We start from the raw sequence: 20,367 nt of genomic DNA, 5'->3' as shown, positions 1-20,367 counted from the left end.
AAAAGTGACAAAATGTTAAAATTGATAAAGCTTTTATTGGCCAAACCCAGACGGAAATTTCAAGTATTTAACTTATTTATTTATTTATTTTTAGAAAAGATTTAAATGGGTAATCTAATAAGAGAACCAATAGCTGAAACGAGTACATGATGCAACATCACCATGTGACACGTACAGTGTCACAGCCTTGTGTATATATATAGAAGAAGCAATTGGTGGAAAAGGCATTAAAGCTTGTTAGCTCTGTTGCTTAGTAAGTAGAAAGATAATACAGTAACAGAAGAAAATAAAGAAGATGAAGGACCAAATGCAAAGCTTGTTTATAAGAATGAAGCCATTCATTGCAGTAATATTCATGCAAGTAGGGCTTGCAGGAATGGATATTCTCTCAAAAGCTGCACTTAATAAAGGCATGAGCAATTACGTCCTCGTTGTCTATCGCCATGCCGTTGCCACTCTCGTCATTGCCCCTTTTGCTGTTTTTCTTGACAAGTAAGCTCTCTCTCTCTCTCTCTTATATATAGGATAATATTAAGTAGAGGGTGGCTAGTTGATAAGCTTGGTGTTTTACCAGGAAAGTGAGGCCAAGGATGACTCGTTCAATCTTCATCAAGATACTGGTGCTCAGCTTCCTAGAGTAAGTTTCTTTGATTAAAAAATGAATTTCTCCTTTCAATTGCTTTTTTTTATTAAATTGTAATGAGCGGTTGATGATTATATAATAATCAATGTGTATATGGGCAGGCCAGTTATCGACCAAAACTTGTATTTCTTAGGGATGAAGTATACGACGGCGACGTTTGCAGCTGCTATAATCAATATTCTTCCGGCAATTACCTTTTTAATGGCATGGATTGTTAGGTAACCATATCATATAACACACATTTATCTCTATTTGCAAGAGAAAAGTATTGCTTGTCATAATCATCCTTATCCTTATGGAATTTCTTTATAGAAAAAAAAAATTTATAAAACCAAACAGGGTATTAATATTGCCTCTAAAAAGGTGTATTTATGTCACAAATGCATAGGCTTGAGAAAGTGAAAATCAGATCCCTACACAGCCAAGCAAAGATAACAGGAACAATAGCAACAGTTGGAGGAGCCATGGTGATGACATTGATGAAAGGCCCACCTGTTGATTTGTTTTCAACTGGAGGAAAAGCCTACCATCTCAATGAACAAGCAACTGCAGGTGTAAGTCTCCATAACTCAATGAAAGGAGCAATAATGATCACTATTGGGTGCTTCAGCTGGGCCTGTTTCATGATTCTGCAAGTAAACCCACTGACTCAGAAAATTCTTCTCAACTTATTAATCATGATCAAGAAATTTTCCTTTTTAATCTTTATTTTTTTTTTTATTTATTTAGGCAATTACACTGAAGACATACCCTGCTGAGCTCTCTCTCACTGCTTGGATTTGCTTGTTTGGTACAATTGAAGGGAGCATAGCGGCTCTGATAATGGAAAGAGGAAATTATGGCGTCTGGTCTCTCAGTTGGGACACTAAATTAGCAGCAGCTGTCTACAGTGTAAGAATTTAAACTATAAGCTCTTGTGGGATTTCTCTTCTTTCCCAATTAATTTAAGCCATGCTTGTCTTGCTAGATTAAGGGTCAAAATAAAAACCACAAAAAAAAAAAAAAAAAAAAAAAAAAGATGTGTTTAAGAAATTCTAATATAATCACAATCCACCACTCTTAGCACCAACCCTCTGCCACTATGACCACCAGAAAAGTTCTATCATTAAATGCTAATAAATGAAAGTAAACATGCTTTAAAAATGTAATTATTAGCTTCATAATCATTATTATTTTATATTTGTTTCTATAATGAAAAAAATTAAAAGCTAAGCACTATCAAAGTTTAGCCCATTCACTAAAATAAATACTAATTAAAAAGCTTAATAATTACAAATATAATAATGCACTGACGTATCATTCCGTGCCCATTTACTTAAAGAAAGGGACAAGACTGCCTAATTATAGTGGTGTATTAATCTAACCAATATAATGACATCCCTAAGCAACTTCACTAGGACATCAAAGGCAGCCAACTACACAAATTAACTTGAAATTATTGTACATAAAGCTATTTGGATTAATAATCTAAGATTTCAGAGTTCTTACATGTGAAATGAATCCATGCAGGGTGTTGTTTGCTCAGGACTTGCTTATTACATTCAAGGAGTAGTAATGCAGGACAGAGGCCCTGTTTTTGTGACAGCTTTTAGCCCTCTATGCATGATTATAGTTGCTGTCATGAGCTCCATCATTTTGGCAGAGCAGATGTTCCTGGGCAGGTATGCTAATATAATGTCCACATTTTTTATATATAAAAAATTATTATTTAATTTTTATAATATATAAAAATTTATTAATTAATTTATCAATTTTAAAAAATATATTAAAACGTTTTCAAAAATAAAATTTTAATAAATTTACTAAATAGTCTATCCATTAAATATTGAAAAAAATTAAAATGCCTTCAAAATGAAGAGAATAATTAAAATATATTTTTACAAAACTACACGATCAATTAATAAATTTTATAAATTTTATCATACCACAAAGATTAAACTCTAAGTGCAACACTTAATGACTAAACTAATAGAACGATTAATTAGTAAATTTTTTAAAATTCGTATTTTTTAAAATTGAGAGATTAACTAATAAATTTCTCCATACTATAAAGATTAAATAGTTAAATTAATTTCCCTTTCTTGACCCACTAAATAACTGTCTAATCTAAATTTTACAGGGTAATTGGAGCAGTCATCATAGTTGCTGGCTTATATCTTGTTGTGTGGGGCAAAAGCAAGGACTACAACTCAACATCTCCAACAGTTAATGACCAGACACTACCAACAAAACAAACAGCAGAATCAAGAAATCATGAGAAAGAAAACTGTGATGAACAAGTTGTGCAACCGGTCAATCAGATAGAGATACTATAATTTTTCTGTTCAACATCTTTTTTAGCAAAAAAGAGATGTAAACTATTAGTTTCTCATATAACTATTATGATGAGTTAATGGTTAGAAGGAAATGGCTATCTACAAGAGCTCACAACGTAGTACATTTGATAGAGTTGAATAGTCATTCGCCAGATTCCATAATGTTTTCACTATTGCAATAATATTTTTGAGAACAACATTTATGGTTTCCTTTATGATTGGTTGGCAAACCCCATAAAATGCTCGTAAACATTACACTTCCCAAGACAAAACCCACTAAGAAAATTACATGCTTTAAATCCAATGAGGCCAATCCAGGAGGAACAACTAAAGAAAGCGACACAATAATTAAATAAATCCACTGCCTTTTGAATGATTTGCAGAAGAATGTAAAATGAGGTCCAGACTCTGAGAACAAACACGATCCTGAAAAATCATTTACATTTCACCAGGTAAGCAGGTAAGAATTTAGAGGAGAATTATCTTTTTTGCAATCCGATGATTATAAATAGCAAAGTGGTTGAGGTGAAAAGGAGCTGGAAAATATTAAGCCTTTACAAAAGTATTCAAAAGAATTACGAGATGAGAGAGAATTAGTTATCAACACATCCTTTGCCCAAAAAGAAAAAAAAAATATATACACAAAACATGTAATATTGTTCACAATGCATTAGAACCTGTTGGACATGCTTTTCTTAAACAAAATGAACTAGGACAGATAACCATACAGGGGTAAGCAAGATAATATCAGTGCAGATTTTTTTTCCCTTTTTACACTAAAAACTGTGGGCCAGAATCTGCTTCAAGAGGTTGAGCTTAGAGTTTTTCATGTAATCAGGTTCTTAATCACATAAACGAACAGAATTAGGGAGAAAGAAAAGGAAAGAAGAATAGGAGAAGACGTCGGAGAGAGAAATAGTGCTTAATAGAAGAGAATAGAGAGAATTAGATTGAAGAATTTACTGCAGTCTTAATATTTTCTGACCCTGCTGTTATTTATACAGCTATCTCTTCTTTAACTGTTCCCTCTATATTCATTTCCCAACAACTTCAGTTATACAGCTGCAACTGTTCAACAGATTTACAACTACTTAAGAACTTCAGTTTACGCCTAACAGCACTGCTCCTATATGACCACCTTCCACGAGTGCATTCTTGTCCTCAAGAATGCTCAAATGCAGAACTTTGGCTGAATAAAGGTCTGCCTTCTCAAGTGGCCCTCAGCTGGTAAGTTGGTAAATTGAATGAGACCTTGGTAAACTTGCTGTTGACATCTTTTGCAGCCTCTGTTACAGCACCGTGGAGAGTCTCATGGTTAACCAACAGCTGCAGCTAGAGCCAGATTTTTTTCTTTTGCCATCTTCTCATTTTGAACTCATTCTTTTTGAGTACTAAATGACTGCAGTATCTCAAAGAACAGATTTTCTTCCTCTGTTGTCTCCTAATTTTAAACTCATTCTCTGAGTTGATTACTTTATCTCAGCTCAAAAAAACTTCCACCAAAACCAGAGTATCTCTGGGAATAGAAGCTATACGAACCCTGTCAGTACCCTGCTGGAACCTAGCCTCCCAACTCCAGTCTGATTAACATTGACCTAAAAAAAAGTTGAGAATCATCTGTATATTTCAGCACTCTATCTTTGAGAAAGATAACTTGGATATTTTAGCTTCTTGAAGCATTTTCATAGGAATTACAACTCAATTGGTAGATTCATCCACTGTTTCAGGATCCAATATTTCCTCGCATGCAGAATCAATTCTCAATTGTCCAAGAACTTTCTCGTCAGTGACTTGCTGCCTATTGTCGACCCCCTTTATTTCCCCTCCTTGTACAAGACAATTTGAATGCATCTCATTAGTAAAGGCTGCAACAGTTTCCATTTCTTTGCATTTTATGTAAAAACCCCCCTGGAATTTGGGATTTCAACTCCAATTCTTGAGATTGATTTTTGGGTTGTGCCTCTTGAGAAAAATTTTTTCAGCTCTTCCATTTTCTCTTCAAACATCTTATCACATGCACATTTCTGATACAATTCTTCTTTGCATTCCTTTAGTCTTCTGTCAATAATTGCCAACATTCCCTTAATAATTTTTTGGTCCCAAAATTGTACTTCCATGGTCTGAAGGTAGAAGGCCAGGATATGTGGATTATGACAAAAACATAAGATCTAAAGAAAGAAATACAGAGAGGTTTAGAAAGAGAGGGGATAGAGTAAAAAGAGAGGAAAATTTGGAGGAAAGGATCAGATATATCATGAATTTCAAGAAACAGATATTTTGATGCAGGAAATGAGAAATTAAAGAAGAGAATAGAAAGAACCGGATCAACAGAAGAAAGAAATTGATTCAAGACTTCAGAAAGAAAGAAGAAGAAATAGGGTCTGCAGAAAAGAAAACAAGGAATAGAGAGAAGGAAAGAAATCTGAGGGAAGCCAAAAAAAAAAATGGAGTAAACGAAGAGAGAAATTTAGGAAAATAGAAAGAAACCTGATTCTGGACATGGATGCAACTAAGATGAACTATTTTGCAGCTCAAGCCCACTTGGAAACAAGCTCTGATACTACATGTAACCAGGTTCTTAATCACAGAAAAGAATAAGAATTAGGCGGAAGGGAAATAAGGGGAAGGAGGAATAGCACGAGAAGAAAAAATAGAGAAGAGAATTGAGAGATTTAGAGAGGAGAATTGACTTTAGTCTTGATATGTCTTAGAATGAGTCTTATGTTATATTTGTTGTTATTTATACAGCTATATCTCATTTATTCTTAATTGTTCCCACCATATTCACTCCCTAACAACTTATAGTTATTCCGCCAAAACAGCTACAACTGTTCAAAGAATTACAACTACTCAAAACTTCAGTTTACCCCTAACAGTCCCTGCTACTTTATGCGACAAAGTCTTGATGTAAAGACATTTTTCAACAAAAATGTTCTCAAATATGGGGACGGGGACAGGGACAGTAAACTATTCATGTCAAATTGAAACTGAATGTAGTTCTCATAGGGTTGGAGTTAAATGAAGCAATCCAGACAAATATGGCAGTTTGACATTTTGTCAAAAAGTATTCTACTCATTCAAAAAGGAGTAACCTGTGAATGGTGAAAAAGAATAACAAGAAGGAAATCACCACAGAAAAAAATTACAAAAAGTTTCCTTCTGTAAACAAGTAGCACATATTTTGCATTTCATTTGCCCTTCAATTACCGGGCTATCAGCTGCTTTCATAAATCCATTGACAAGATAAAAAGTTTCCTTTGCAAGTTGACCTCCAACTTCCAACCCAGTTCCCAAAATTGCAAAAATATCCATAGCTCTTAAGTTAGTAGTGCAGGCACCCTTAACCAAGGTGTGGCCAAAAAGATCACTTGTATGTACAACACAAAAATGCTCCTACCTTGCAACTTGAACAAGGCTGCTTTTGTCATAATATTTTCCCTCCATCTTTTCCATATATACGTTGAAGTTCACGAGTTGCAGCTAGAAAGGACTCTGTGAAGGAGACAATAACATACATGAGAAAGGCAGGCAATTGAGGCAGTGTGTAGAGACTAGAAAATCACCAGGCAAACAATGGAGAAGATTGGAAAAAGAAAATATTGAAATATTAGAGCAACATAATTGAACCAGATACTTTGCATCACCTTTCCAAAGACGAAAGGACTTCTGGTTGATGGGTGATCCAGTTATCGTTTGAATAACTTCAAAAAGCATACTCTGAGGTGTGCTTCTTAGCTCCTGGACAATGCCATAGATAGTCTTCCCATTCTCAAAATATATGTGATTATTGGGATGTTTTGTTTTGCAGTTAGCATGTCGCTCAAATTCATAAGCATTAATTACCTATACAAATAAATTATTATATATAGCGTACACATTCAACACTATTTCAGAAATTTTTCATGAAAACTACTCTTGGAACTTCCTTTGATAGAAGCATCAAAATGAACATGCTCACCTTCGAGAAATTGCATGTCTGACAGCCACATAAATATCCAGAATCTTTTATAACCCCACGGAGCTCCTTCTATTATACATATGAAGAAACAGAAAATATCATCACAGGATACTCTTATCTTAAAAACTTATGCATAAAGTCAAAAATTTACCTCCCGTGACCATGCTATATACTTTACCGGAACTCCATCCAGCATTCCAGTGGATAGCAAACTTCTGACATTTGAGGGAAAGTTGTTTGGAGGAGCCTTCTTAGATGTCTTTAGGTCCTCTTTCTTCTTTGAACCATTTTCAGTTCCAGAGACAGTTGCATGGACAGCAGATGCAAGTGCCTCCACATTTGAATTGACTACCTCTTTCTCATTTATTACTTCTGAACTCTGAAAAGTAGACTGAGCCATCAACAAATCATAATTGGATATGAGCTGTCCTGAGGGATTTGTATCATCATCGTCATGGCCACCAAAGGATATTATAGTACTCTCTCCCTTATTAAAAGACTGACCTATTGACAAATTGTAATTGTCACCCTTGATGTATGATTGACTCATCAAAACAGTACTGTCACAGCCTTTGCTGAAGAGGTGACCCATTGATATAGTGTTTTCATCTGGCTTGTAGGTTTGACCCATAGATATGATATTGTCACCCTTACTGAAGGTTTGACACATTGCCATGATATTGTTATTGTCTTTGTATGTTTGGCTCATTGATATGCTGTCATCTGTCTTGCTATAGGGTTGTCCCATTGAAATGAAAATGTTACTCTCCCTGTCAAAGGTTTCACCTACTGAAATGATGTGGGCATCCCCTTTGTTATAAGCAAGACCCGTTGATATGGTATTTTCACTCTTCTCATAAGCATGAGAGGTTGACATAGTATTATTGTTATCCACCCTACTGTAGCCATCTTCTGCTGACAAAGGCATGATATTCTCAGATTCCTTGACCTGGCTAACTTTCACTTTTCTAATCCCACCATAACTTAACCTTGATCTAGGATCTTCCAGCGTGTGAGACATAGATAAATTAAATGAGGAATCATTCCCAAATGGGTCCTCATTTACCTTTTTCTCCATATTAACCCTTTCTGAGTTAACCAATGGAATGTTTCTATCATCGTAATTAGATGCCCTAGCTGTATCAGAAACAAATAACCGTTCAGAAAAATGGTCAGAGATTGAATGAAAATTAGAAGGATTCCCCCATGGAGAAATATTTGAATTTATCATTCCTGAAAATAAATTGCTGGTTGGAACTCCCACTGCCTGTTTCTTGTTAAAGTATAGCTCTGCCTCGGAACCATCCATAAACCACTGATGAGATCGCTTCAACTCAATTCTAGATGAATCATAATTAACATCGCTATCATTTACTGAGTCAGCACCTTTTGCCATCCAAAAACCTTGATTCTGGAAAGACTGCCAAAAAAGTTACTTAGAGAGAAGTCACTTATCATATCTATAAAGAACCATGAGAGCTTAATAATCTCCTAGACAAATATGTGACAAAAGATGAAAAAATTTGCATCTTTTCCATCTAATCCTATGAGTAGAACTTTTTGATAGTAAACAAGACACCTCTAAAATTAATTAAAAGCAAAGTCCACAAAACAATTACTATCCCTTTACTGCATCTTTATTTCCAAAGATTAAGAGAGCCGTTCAGAATTAAAGCATCCAACAACTTCATATTTACTGCAAATTGCAAAATTTAGCAATAATTAACAGCACAAATCCATCCCAGATCATTGTGCCGCGCTTTTTAATGCTGGAAAAAGAGACAGTAATCAAGTAAGATGCCACAAAGTGAATGTTAACAGTAACCTTCAAAGACATTTGAAAGTAAGTACAAGAATTTCTCTAAAGATATTAAAGGGATTTGAATGCTTGTGCTCCACATACATTGACAAATAAAAGTTGTAGATATAATGCTATAATTCATTCTTGTCTAAGCTAACACTTCTTAGATTTTAGATTAATAGTAAAGTTTGCAGTACAAAAATTCTGCAAAAGTGTAAGGTGATAAAAATTATATCAACCAAGCTAATTATACATTATGTGTAAGAAAAATATTCAACAAGCAGACACAGTAAGATTCTTTTCAGAACAGAGTGTTTTTGAGGAGCAAAAGGAAAGTAAAAAAATCAATTTCATAAGTGACACCCAAATGATATTTTACAGTTCTCTTCCTTGGATACGACTGGACAAGATTGTAGTAATGAAACAATTTCACCAATTATTATACAACCCATGATTTCCACACCCACTTACAGAAACTAGAGCAAGCTTGTGAAAAGTTCAAAAGTTAAGCCAATACGAACAGACAACTTCCATATATAGTACATAACTTCTCAATTTCAGTCAATGTTAGCACAAATATTATCACATTGCTAAAAGCACACCTAAAAATCTTATCTTGAAGATCAAATTTGGCAACAGATACAAACCATTTCTTGTTTCTTTTCCCCGTCAAATTATTTGTTCTTTTGTTTGCAGTGAGCTATCAATACTTCTAGCTTGTAACCGAAGTTTTCTATTACCATCAATCAAAACAGCAATCTCTAGCAGAAAACTGATCCCCCACCTCAAGCTTTCCTACCAAAAGGAAGAACAAAATCAGTGTCATTAAACCACTGCTTGATAGCAAGAAATCTAAAATATTATTCTCTAAATCCTTCACGTTTTGAAGAACCGGATGATTAAGAACTCACTGAACCAAGCCTCATGCAACCATAATGAGAACAAAAAGAAGCCATAAAAGAGCCCAAAACTTTTTGCTTTATTTTTCTTCATTTCACCAAGGACCAAATGCAAAACCAAGCAAATAGCGAACGATATAATGACAACCCACACCCTAATTTAAAATCAGAAGAAAGGGAAATTTTCAATTTGACAGACTGGTAACTGGAACAAAATAAGATACTTGAAGTTTTCAGAACCATACGATTTTTTTTCCCTTTTCTTCGACACAGGATCGAGGATAACCACGGGCCCTATTGGCCGGAGAATACGCCGGCGATTGTACGGTTGGAGATCTCGCCGAGATCCAGGGAGTGGGAAGGTTTTAGATTTTGAGTTGTTTCTAGTGAGGAGAAGGTTTCGCTTGGGTACTTTGAGGTGCTGCTTGATTTACAATAACCCGTTTGCGGTACGCGTAAAGCGGGCCAGATCTTGCAGGTTGGATCGGGAGTCGCTAGCCCAAGCCAAGAATTTAATCTTGGATTTCTTTTGGAGTCATTGGAAATAATTCTTGAAATGAAGAAGTTTACTACTTATTTGAAAATCACTCAATTAAAATGTGATTTCATAAAATCAAACTATTTAATATTTCTGTTTTTAAACTTATCCAAAAAAACTAAATAACATAGAAATTTAAAATTATAAAGACTAAATGACTTAATTAAATTTATGGAAGTAAACAGTATAAATATTTAAGTTAATTAATGAAATTTTTTTCTATAAAATGATTAAAAAGTTTAATTTTATAAAATATATAAAATTTTAATTGAATAATTTTAAAATATAAACAAATTAATGAATTATAAAAAGGACTTGATTTTTTTAAATGTAATGTTTCCCACTTTATATAAATATTTTAATTTTATATCAGATAAAAAATTAATATATTTTACATGATTAAATCAATGAACCCTATTGAATGTTGCTCATGAATTTTTTTGCAAATAAAAGAAAGATTTTAAATGGATGAGTGAAGAAACATTAATATATCGAATGCTACATAACAATCGCCTAAAGTGAGTCCTGAGCTGTCACTACAAGACAAGTTCACGTGGCTAAAATTTAATAAATGAGTAATACGGTCTTACCAGAGAAAAGGAAGACCCGAACATATTAAACATTCGATTTGTCATCAAGACTCGTCCTTCTCTGGATAGAATGAGCATCAAGACAAAGTTACTGATAAGCAGGAAACAGTCCAGCATATCCTCATTACACCTGTAATCGCATAATTATCAATCTATTAGTTGGCAATATCCCTTATCAAGTAGCCGGCCACATCATCGCCAGTTTATCGAGAAATACTATATTCATCCTCACCTCTTACAATATAAAAGGAGAAGAATTACAAAGATAAAAGTACGTGTCTTACCAAAGTAAAGGAAGACTCGGACATATCAAACATTCGGTTTGTCATCAAGACTTGTCTTTCCTTGGATAGAATGAGCGTCAAGACAAAGTTGCTGATAAGCAGGAAACAGTCCAGCGTATCCTCATTACGCCTGTAAGCGCATAATTATCAATCTATTAGTTGGCAATATCCCTTATCAAGTAGCCAACCACATCATCGCCAGTTTATTGAGAAATACTATATTCATCCTCACCTCTTACAGTATAAAAGGAGAAGAATTAGAAAGATAAAAGTACGTGTCTTACCAAAGTAAAGGAAGACCCGGACATATCAAACATTCGGTTTGTCATCAAGACTTGTCTTTCCTTGGATAGAATGAGTCTCAAGACAAGGTTACTGATAAGCAGGAAACAGTCCAGTGTATTCTCATTACGCCTGTAATTGCATAATTATCAATCTATTAGTTGGCGATATCCCTTATCAAGTAACCGGCCACATCATCACCAGTTTATCGGGAAATACTATATTCATCCTTACCTCTTACAGTATAAAAGGAGAAAAATTACAGAGACAAAAATACGCTATTCTTTTACATAAAAGCTCTAAGCAGTTCATTGCATTCTTTCTCTCTCCTCCAGTAAAGTGACTTGAGTGTCGGAGTGGCTACTATGGGTACCTAGCACTACCTTACAATCTCTCTCTTGTAGGTCTAGCCAATCGCAGCACAGCTCCCTTCCGACCATGTCATCAATCTAATCTCTACAACATCATTTAATTTCGTTGTTAAAAAATCCATTAAATTCTCTTTGTTCATTTCGATTAACACCGGGCTCTTGTTCTTTTCCTCTCCAAAAAGGAAATCTCTCCTCTTTATCTCTTGGAATGGCCGGAAGTATACATGTCATTACAAGGGGACCTGATAAGGGCAAATGAAAAACTAAACATGTAGCAGAGGACGTCTTATTAGTTGAATGAGAACCATGGGCTAACCAAGAAGTAAGGTTCGGCCCTGCAGATAAAGTGATTAGATTTTTTTCAAAATGACCCGTTGGTCATTAAGATCGTCCTGAATAGATATGAGATAAGACGAGTACCGATGGATACAGGTAGCTAAATTCTCTTTGTTCATTTCGATTAACACCGGGCTCTTATTCTTTTCCTCTCCAAAAAGGAAATCTCTCCTCTTTATCTCTTGGAATGGCCGGAAGTATACATGTCATTACAAAGGGACCTGATAAGGGCAAATGAAAAACTAAACATGTAGCAGAGGACGTCTTATTAGTTGAATGAGAACCATGGGCTAAACAAGAAGTAAGGTTCGGCCCTGCAGATAAAGTGATTAGATTTTTTTCAAAATGACCCGTTGGTCATTAAGATCGTCCTGAATAGGTATGAGATAAGACGAGTACCGATGGATACAGGTAGCTTTGTTAAACTTCTCATCTTAAATATTTTTAATAGGTTAGGCTTGGACAAAAATAGCATTGTCAAAGTCTCCTATCCATTAGTAGGATTAGGAGAGAAGACCGTGACAATACTGGGCACCATCAATCTCCCCCTAGTGCTGGGTGATGAAAAATATAAGCGAGATTTGTATGCAGAGTTTGCAGTGATAAACATCCCATTTGCGTACAATGTTATAGTCGATCGCCCAGTCCTAAACTATCACGATATTGTTATTAATATGGATGCTATGTGTCTTAAGCTACCAGGTCTAGGAGGAATAGCTGTGGTCCGAGACAATCCAAGGTTAGTCAAAGAAGGATATGGACACCCAGCAAAAAGCCTTGGAAAAGCAATAATGCCTATCGATTTGTTGGAGAAGCAGGATTCTTACGTAAAGCTAAAGTCAGCAAATCCAGTAGAAGAAGTCTTACTAGGTAAGGATCAAAAGATACGGTTTGGTACTGCATTAACCGGCAAAATAAATACTCGTCTAATAGAATGGCTAAAGAGCTTAGTAACTACATTTGCTTGGTCTCCGAAAGATGAAACAAGTGTGGACCCGGCTCTCATTACCCATAAGCTATCTATTAAGAAGATCGTTAAGCCAGTCTAACGAAAGAAAAGAAAGTTTGCACCAGAGATGCAGCAAGTGATCAAAGAAGAAGTTGATAAGTTTTTTAGTGCAGAGTTGATAAAGGAAGTCCAGTATCCCACATGGATGGCTAATGCAGTCCTGGTAAAGAAAGCTCATAGGAAATGGAGGATGTGCGTGGATTTTACTGACCTGAATAAAGCATATCCGAAAGATCATTACCCATTGCCGTCCATCAACAGGTTAGCAGACTCGACTCCGGGTCATGCAGTAGTTTCCTTCCTTGATGCCATTTCAAGATACCCCAAATCATGAGGGACAACAAGGACGCAGAAAAGATTGCGTTTATAATAGACGAAGGAGTTTACTGCTACAAGGTGATACCATTTGGATTAAAAAATGCAGGGGCGACATACCAAAGGCTGACGTCAAGAGTCTTTAAAGACATGATGGGGTCAATAGTCAAAGTGTACGTGGACGACATGGTAGTAAAGAGCCGATCCTTGGAAGACTATTCAGAAGATATCCAAAAAATTTTCGACATTCTAGATAAGGCGAGTATGAAACTAAACCCTAAAAAGTGTACCTTCGGGGTAAAAGCTGGGAAGTTTCTAAGGTATATCATCTCAGAAAGAGGCATAGAGGCAAACCCGAAGAAGATCAACGTCATCTAAAAAAAGGAAGCACCAAAACCATTAAGAAGTATAGAGGTTGAATGTTGAGTCACTGCCTTGGGTTATTTCATATCACGCTCGGCCAGAAGGTGTCTCCCGCTCTTTAAAGCCTTAAAAGGCAAAGGAAAGTTTGAGTGAGGGGAAGAGTGCGCAGAGACATTTGAAAGTTTAAAAACCTTTTTATCATCTCCTCCATTGCTAAGCCCGCATGTCAAAGGTAAAGCTTTATTTCTATACTTGTCTGTGACACAGGAAACAGTTTGCTCGGTACTCGTTCGTGAAAACAATGGAGAGCAAAATCTAGTGTATTATGCCAGCCAATTTTTGAAGGGGGCAGAGCTGAATTATCCTTCTCTCGAAAAGTTAGCGTTTGTAGTTCTAATGTCAACTACAAAGCTACGATCATACTTCAAGTCGCATATCATAGAAGTCAGAATAGATTACCCTTTGTGGAAGGTTCTACACAAGCCGTAATTTTCAAGGCGATTATCCACCTGGGTAGTAATATTATCGGCCTATGATATCAGGCGTGTTCCTAGGAAGGCAATGAAAGCCCAGGTGCTAACCGATTTTGTTGCAAAAAATGACTCCTCCATTAGAACCTTTGGAGTCCCCTGAGTCACCCATAAAGGAGTGGAAAGTTTAGGCAGATGGAGCTTGTGGGGCTGGAGGTTCAGGAATCGGGATCCTATTGTAGTCTCAAATCGGTATAAACTTTTGATATGCGACAAAGCTCACCTTCAATGCCATCAACAATGTGGCCTAGTACGATGCTATAATAATGACCCTGAGAATCATCAAGGAATTAGGTATACAAAAATTCATTATTTTTTGTGACTAACAATTGGTTGTTAATCAGTGCCAGGGACAATTCAAAGTTCGAGAACTAAATCTTGTCAAATACGAGGAAAAAGTTCGGTCCCTAATGGAAAAATCAAAGAAGGACAGGGTAGCTACGAACTTTGCCAGGTGGCTAGAGGCAATAATGAAGAGGTGAATTTTCTGGCCAAAATGGCAACGACGGGTGAACAACACTTGACTCAACCATTTCAGTTCGAGGAATTACACACTCTAGCAATAGAAGCAGAAGAGTCTTTTCTTATAGAAGAGGGGGAATCATGGATGATGCCATATACAAATTTTTAATACAAGATGACCTTCTAGCTGATGAGTTATCGGCCAAACAGGTAATAAGGAAATCTTCTAAATATGCTCTAATTAATGGTTGGTTATACAGGAGGTCCTCGACACAACCATGGCTATAGTGTGTTACACAGGAAGAAGGTTAGAAAATCCTAAAGGATATCCATAAAGGTGATTGTAGAAGCCATGAAGGAGCTCGAAAAACAGCCGAAAAGCATTCAAACAAGGTTACCACTAGCTGATGATAATGCAAGATGCAAAACAACTGGTTCAGAAGTATTAAAGATGCCAAGTACATGCAAACATCCCTAGGACCCGAGGAGAAATGCAAACAGCCATTGGGAGCCCCTGGCCTTTATTTCAATGGGGGATAGACATCCTTGACCATTCCCTAAAGTATCCAGGTCAAGGAAGTTCGTAATCATTGCAGTAGATCATTTTAGCAAATGGGCAGAAGCTGAGGCAGTATAGTCCATCACTATCCAACAAGTGATCACTATCGTCAGCAAAAACATATTCACTCGATTAGGAATACCAAAAATAGTAATCACCGATAATGGAATTTAGTTTGTAAGCTCCAAGTTTAAAGACTTTTGTAAGAAATGAGAAATTGACTTAAGGTTCAGCTTAGCCTATCATCCCCCATACTAATGGTATGATAGAGGTGAAAAACAGCACCATCCTATAGGGGCTAAAGAAAAGGCTCGACCAAGCCAAGGGGAACTGGCCTGAGGAGTTACCTCACATACTATGGGCATACAGGACCACTCCAGAACAGCTATAGGAGAAACACCCTTTTCTCTTGTGTATAGGGCCGAGGCAGTCATCCCCATGGAAATCCAAGTAAGTACTTATCAAGAGATCCTGAAGAGATGCAATTCAATTTAGACTAAGCCAAATTTTAATGAGAAAATGCCGCAATTAGAATGGCAATTTATAAAAATAAAATGTCTAGAATCTTCAACAACAAGGTTAGGCCACGAGCTTTTAATGTGGGCGACCTAGTCCTTAAAAGAATAGATGTAACAAGTGGCAATGTCGGGCCTGATAAGTTGGGAGAGAATTGAAAAGGACCATTTAGGGTCTCAAAGGTTATTCATCTAGGGTCATAAGCTGGCTAAGCTAGATGGTCAAGTCATTCTCCATGCCTGGAATATCTGTAATCTGAGAAAGTTTTATCAATAACAAGTTAACAAGGTATTTCTTTCACATGTTGCATTTTTTAGTGATAAGGAACAATGGGATTACCTTCCTCGAAAAATTTTACAAAGACAAGAAAGGGTCACAAGGTGGGTTTCGCCAGACCATTTGGGCATTGGTCCTACTAAACAAGGCCACAAGGCGGGTTTTTCCAAGTCAGGTCACAAGGCGGGTTCTGCCAGACCATCCAAGCGTTGGTCCTACTAAATAAGGCCACAAGGCGGGTTCTGCCAAGCTAGATCATAAGGCGGATTCTGCCAGGCCAGGTCATAAGGCGGGTTCTACCAGACCATCAGAGCGTTGGTCCCACTAAACAAGGCCACAAGGTGGGTTCTTTCAGGCTAGGTCACAAGGTGGATTTCGCCAGACCATTCAAGTATTTATCCCACTAAATAGTGCCACAAGGCGGATTCCGCTAGGCCATAATCTAGGCATTGGTCCTTATAAACAGGTCATCTATGCTAGACAACCACGAGGTGGGTATACCAATCCCCAAAAGATGAAGGTGTCAATTAAAGATTAATATCGATGAAGCGAGTCTTATGGCCAAGAATCAAGATAAGTGACCGGGTGAAAGTGCCTTATTATAAAATCGCCCCAAAAGCATTTTATGGTGGAAAGGCCGGAGTCCGCCAGGCCACGGGCCTAGGTATTAATTCTATTTTGTAGAAATTCTATAAATTATTTTATATCTATTAGACCGAGCATTAAGCCTCACAAAATGAAAATGCTTTAGCCCCCTTCTTTTGGGGGCAAAAAATGGGGGTCACAAAATTTGCAGTCTGAGATATGGCCCCATGTTTAAATCATCGGTAACGACAAAACACCTAAGAATAGATATACAAAATATGCATTTTCATTACAAAATATGCATTTTCATTGCAAAATATCACAAGGAGATAAAACAAACTTGGACAAGTCTCTATTACATCAAAATCTTCTAAAAATCTATTAGTAGAGACCTAGTTGGTGGGGTTCTCCTCAGCCTCTCACTTAATCTCATCATTCGGAAGATGTCATCTATCCAAGAAAAGCTGCACGAAGGACCGCTTCTCCAACTACCTTCCTGGCCTAGCCTTCAGAATCAATCTTGCACAATCTAACCCCTCTCCCTAGGGTCGTAACGCTGAAAAGCCATTATAGTCGGACTGGTTGCAATCCTCAGAGCTAAGTAGTATGCTTGCACCTTCATGAAGATCCGCCTTCAGCTGCTTTTCATAAACCATAATGGTATCCTCTACACAGATTTGATTATTCTTAGGAAAAGAAAAGAAAATACCCCCATTCATGTCTCCCGCAGACGACAGTCGTGAACAAAAAGAAGAGAAATGAGGATTCTTATACAGTAGCATAGCTTGTAAAGCTTTAAATACGACTCAAAAAATAAGGCAACCATCATGACCAAGGGTAGGCAAGACAATGCAAGCAGTAAAGGCCAATCAAATCATACCACGAAATCGAAAAGACAAACCGTCACCTTCGAATCTGAAGAATCGAAGACCAGCAAGGAGACCTCTGATGCTACATAACAATCACCCAAAGTGAGCCCTGAACTGTCACCACAAGACAAGTCCACATGGTCAAAATCTGATAAATGAGTGACAGTGCGGTTGTCGAAGCCGGTCAAAAATAACCTTCTTGGTTATCAACAATTTACAACTGCAGATAGTGGTGAAGGATCGAATCCACAGAGAATTGATTACCTATTTATTTTTCTCAATCAAGACCAAGAGAACCAATTGAAAACACAATTGAAAGCAAGTTATTGAAAGTAGAACAAAGATAAAGTGTAAGAAAGTAAAAGGGGGTTTTGAGATTGATTTGATTAACAACTATTGAAAGCAATTAAAACAGCAAGTAATTAAAATAAAAGAGGAAATCAATATGAGAAAAGTCTAGTTGAAGATATGGGTCCACTTTGATTGTTTGGGTTGATCATTGAAACTTAGTTTATCTTGATTGATTCAATAGATTAGTTATGGGGGTGAAATACGCTTCTCACCACCATGTCTCTCCTTATGATTAAATCAATTAGGGAACATCCTCTAATCAATTACTAATTAACAAATTGCCAAGGAACGTCCTTGGGCCTTAGGCATCAAAACAATTGTCAATTGCATAAAGAATGAGAGAGATATAACCCTAGCTACTCAAACGCATGAGATGTTGCTAGATCATGCAATTCCCTAGTTTTTACACCAAGTGTTCTTAGGTCAGAATATTTTCAGCAATTACGGACTAACAAATATCCCAACTAACAATCAATTAACTTTGCAATCAAGAATCAAGTGGCCAATTTGATCAAAACAACAAAGCAATCTTAGAATTAAGCACAATTGCATGAATATTGAATAAATCAAAAGCAAACACTTTATGTTCAGATCTCACAACCTTTTAAACAACCTTAGTTTCAATCAAACTTCAACTAGAATAAGGGTTTCAGCCACTCATGGCTGAAGCAAAACAGAAAATAAAAGAAAAGAAAGCAAGAAGATGAAGAACTAAGGGAAAGAACCCTTGGAGAAGCCTTGCCAATTCCTTGGAGGAGAGGTGTATGAAATCTGCCTCTTCATGTCTTTTTGAGGCCTTTAAATAGATGTTGAGAGGCTGCCTAGGGTTTCTTGGGTGTCCATGCATCTTTGTAGAGATTGTCCAAAGTGCCTTTGAGTCTTCTATGTGTATGTGTGGAGTTGCAAGCCCTTTTTGGTCTTTTGATTGATGCCCAAGTGTGTTCAAGAAGCCTTCTTCACATTATTCATGCACTAAAGAGGAAGGTGGAGCCTTGATTTGAATTTTGAATGTGCATGACACTAAGTGGGAAATATGTGATCTTCAAGATTTGGCTTCTTGAATAAGGAGGAGACTGTTCGGGGGCACTTTCGGCCGCCTAAGATGAGTTTCGGAGGCTGGACTTTCGGCTCTGGATGCAAGGTTCGGCGGCCGAAGGTGCCGCCGAAGGTGGGTGACTTTCGCCTCTGGACTGGACTTTCGGCTTCCGAAAGTGCTTCCGAAGGTGCTTCCGAAGGTGGTTGAGTTTCGGCTTCCGAAAGTGCTTCCGAAGGTGCTTCCGAAGGTGGTTGAGTTTTTGGCACTTTTTGGCAGTTTTAAGAGCATTTTCTCCAGATTGTCTCTTTACACTTAATACCTTCAAGACATGATTAAAACCACAAAATTAGGTAGAAAAGATGTAAATAGACACTAATAACATGATGATAAAATGGACTAAAATATGCTCTATCAATGAGTAACGCAGTCCTATCCGAGGAAAGGAAGACCCGAATATCTCAAACACTTGGTTTATCATCAAGACTCGCCCTCCCCTGAATAAGATGAGTCTCAAGACAAAGTTATCATGCAGCAGGTAACAGCCTAACGTATTTCCATTATGCCTATAATTGCGAGATTACTAATCTATTAGCTAGTGATATCCCTTATCAAGCAGCCGGCCACATCATTGTCGGATTATTAGAAAAAGCTGTATTCATCTCCACCTTCTTATAGTATAAAAGGAGAAGAATCACAGAGGCAAAGGTATGCTATTCTTTTACACAAAACTCCAAGAAGTTCATTGCATTCTTTCTCTCTCCTCCAATATACTAACTTGAGCATCGGAGTGGCTGTTGTGGGCAACCACCACTACCTCACAATCTCTCTCTTGCAGGTCTAGCCAATCGCAGCACAACTTCCTTCCAACCATGTCATCAATCTAATCTCTATAACATCAATATCTAATTATTGAGGATACATCTTATACTACTTTTAATGAAATTAGAACATCATTAGGACTCATTAATGATGGAATTTTAATTGATATATGGTTTGAAAATATATGATAATCTCCTATAGAGGATAATATTCTATTTTAACTAAGACTTTATCATGTTATACATAAATCATAAGTGTCTAAATCATAATGCTTTGACAAATTGATATATGATATTTGAACAAATTAAAGGTTTAGTTTGAACTATCAATATGGTTCAGATCATTAAGATTCAAGATCCAAAACTTCTGTTTCCACTAGTTAGATTTTTGGAGTCCTCATCAAATACTCCAATGGGGTATCATCATCATACATATCAGCTTGGATAAGAGAAAAATTTTCTTTTCTTTTATCCAAGCAAAACCTGTGCATGCACAGGTTTTGCTTGGATAAGAGAAAAGAAAATTTTTTTACAGATCATGTATATGTTGTTATGTATGGGATTCCACAGGTTTACAGGAGGTATGTAGGCTTGCTACGGGTCCCGGCGGCCTTAAGCCGATCTGGATCCTAGCGCCGGTGACGGGTCGGATTTTCCGGGT

At 36.8% G+C, this 20,367-nt stretch overlaps 2 protein-coding genes across 7 annotated transcripts; one reads left to right on the top strand and one right to left on the bottom strand.

Annotated features, from left to right (window-relative positions):
• The first annotated feature begins 219 nt into the window (after window positions 1-219).
• On the top strand, window positions 220-3,173 carry LOC110620832 (WAT1-related protein At2g37460). Its single transcript, XM_021764744.2, has 7 exons — window positions 220-492; window positions 575-637; window positions 745-861; window positions 1,032-1,278; window positions 1,373-1,534; window positions 2,153-2,304; window positions 2,763-3,173. The coding sequence occupies exons 1-7, from the start codon at window positions 296-298 to the stop codon at window positions 2,956-2,958; spliced, it is 1,134 nt and encodes a 377-aa protein (XP_021620436.1). The 5' UTR covers window positions 220-295; the 3' UTR covers window positions 2,959-3,173.
• A 3-nt stretch (window positions 3,174-3,176) lies between these two features.
• Window positions 3,177-10,097, bottom strand: LOC110620831. 6 transcript variants are annotated; one of them, XM_021764739.2, is made up of 7 exons: window positions 9,862-10,094; window positions 9,365-9,512; window positions 7,068-8,336; window positions 6,917-6,985; window positions 6,603-6,801; window positions 6,356-6,450; window positions 3,177-3,384 (listed from the first exon to the last, which is right to left on the bottom strand). In XM_021764739.2, the coding sequence occupies exons 2-6, from the start codon at window positions 9,365-9,367 to the stop codon at window positions 6,383-6,385; spliced, it is 1,608 nt and encodes a 535-aa protein (XP_021620431.1). In that variant the 5' UTR covers window positions 9,368-9,512; window positions 9,862-10,094; the 3' UTR covers window positions 3,177-3,384; window positions 6,356-6,382. The 6 variants fall into 6 exon arrangements, with proteins under 6 accessions (XP_021620431.1, XP_043814977.1, XP_043814978.1 ...); XM_043959042.1 differs by lacking the exon at window positions 3,177-3,384 and adding an exon at window positions 3,420-5,535; XM_043959043.1 differs by lacking the exon at window positions 3,177-3,384 and adding an exon at window positions 9,629-9,771 and having other exon boundaries at window positions 5,915-6,450; window positions 9,862-10,093.
• Window positions 10,098-20,367: the final 10,270 nt, after the last annotated feature.

This window comes from Manihot esculenta, chromosome 8 (assembly GCF_001659605.2).
Source record: "Manihot esculenta cultivar AM560-2 chromosome 8, M.esculenta_v8, whole genome shotgun sequence".
NCBI classification, from domain to species: Eukaryota; Viridiplantae; Streptophyta; class Magnoliopsida; order Malpighiales; family Euphorbiaceae; genus Manihot; species Manihot esculenta.
The sequence above is the reverse complement of the archived record's forward strand: the minus strand, read 5'-3'. Positions and strand labels throughout refer to the sequence as shown.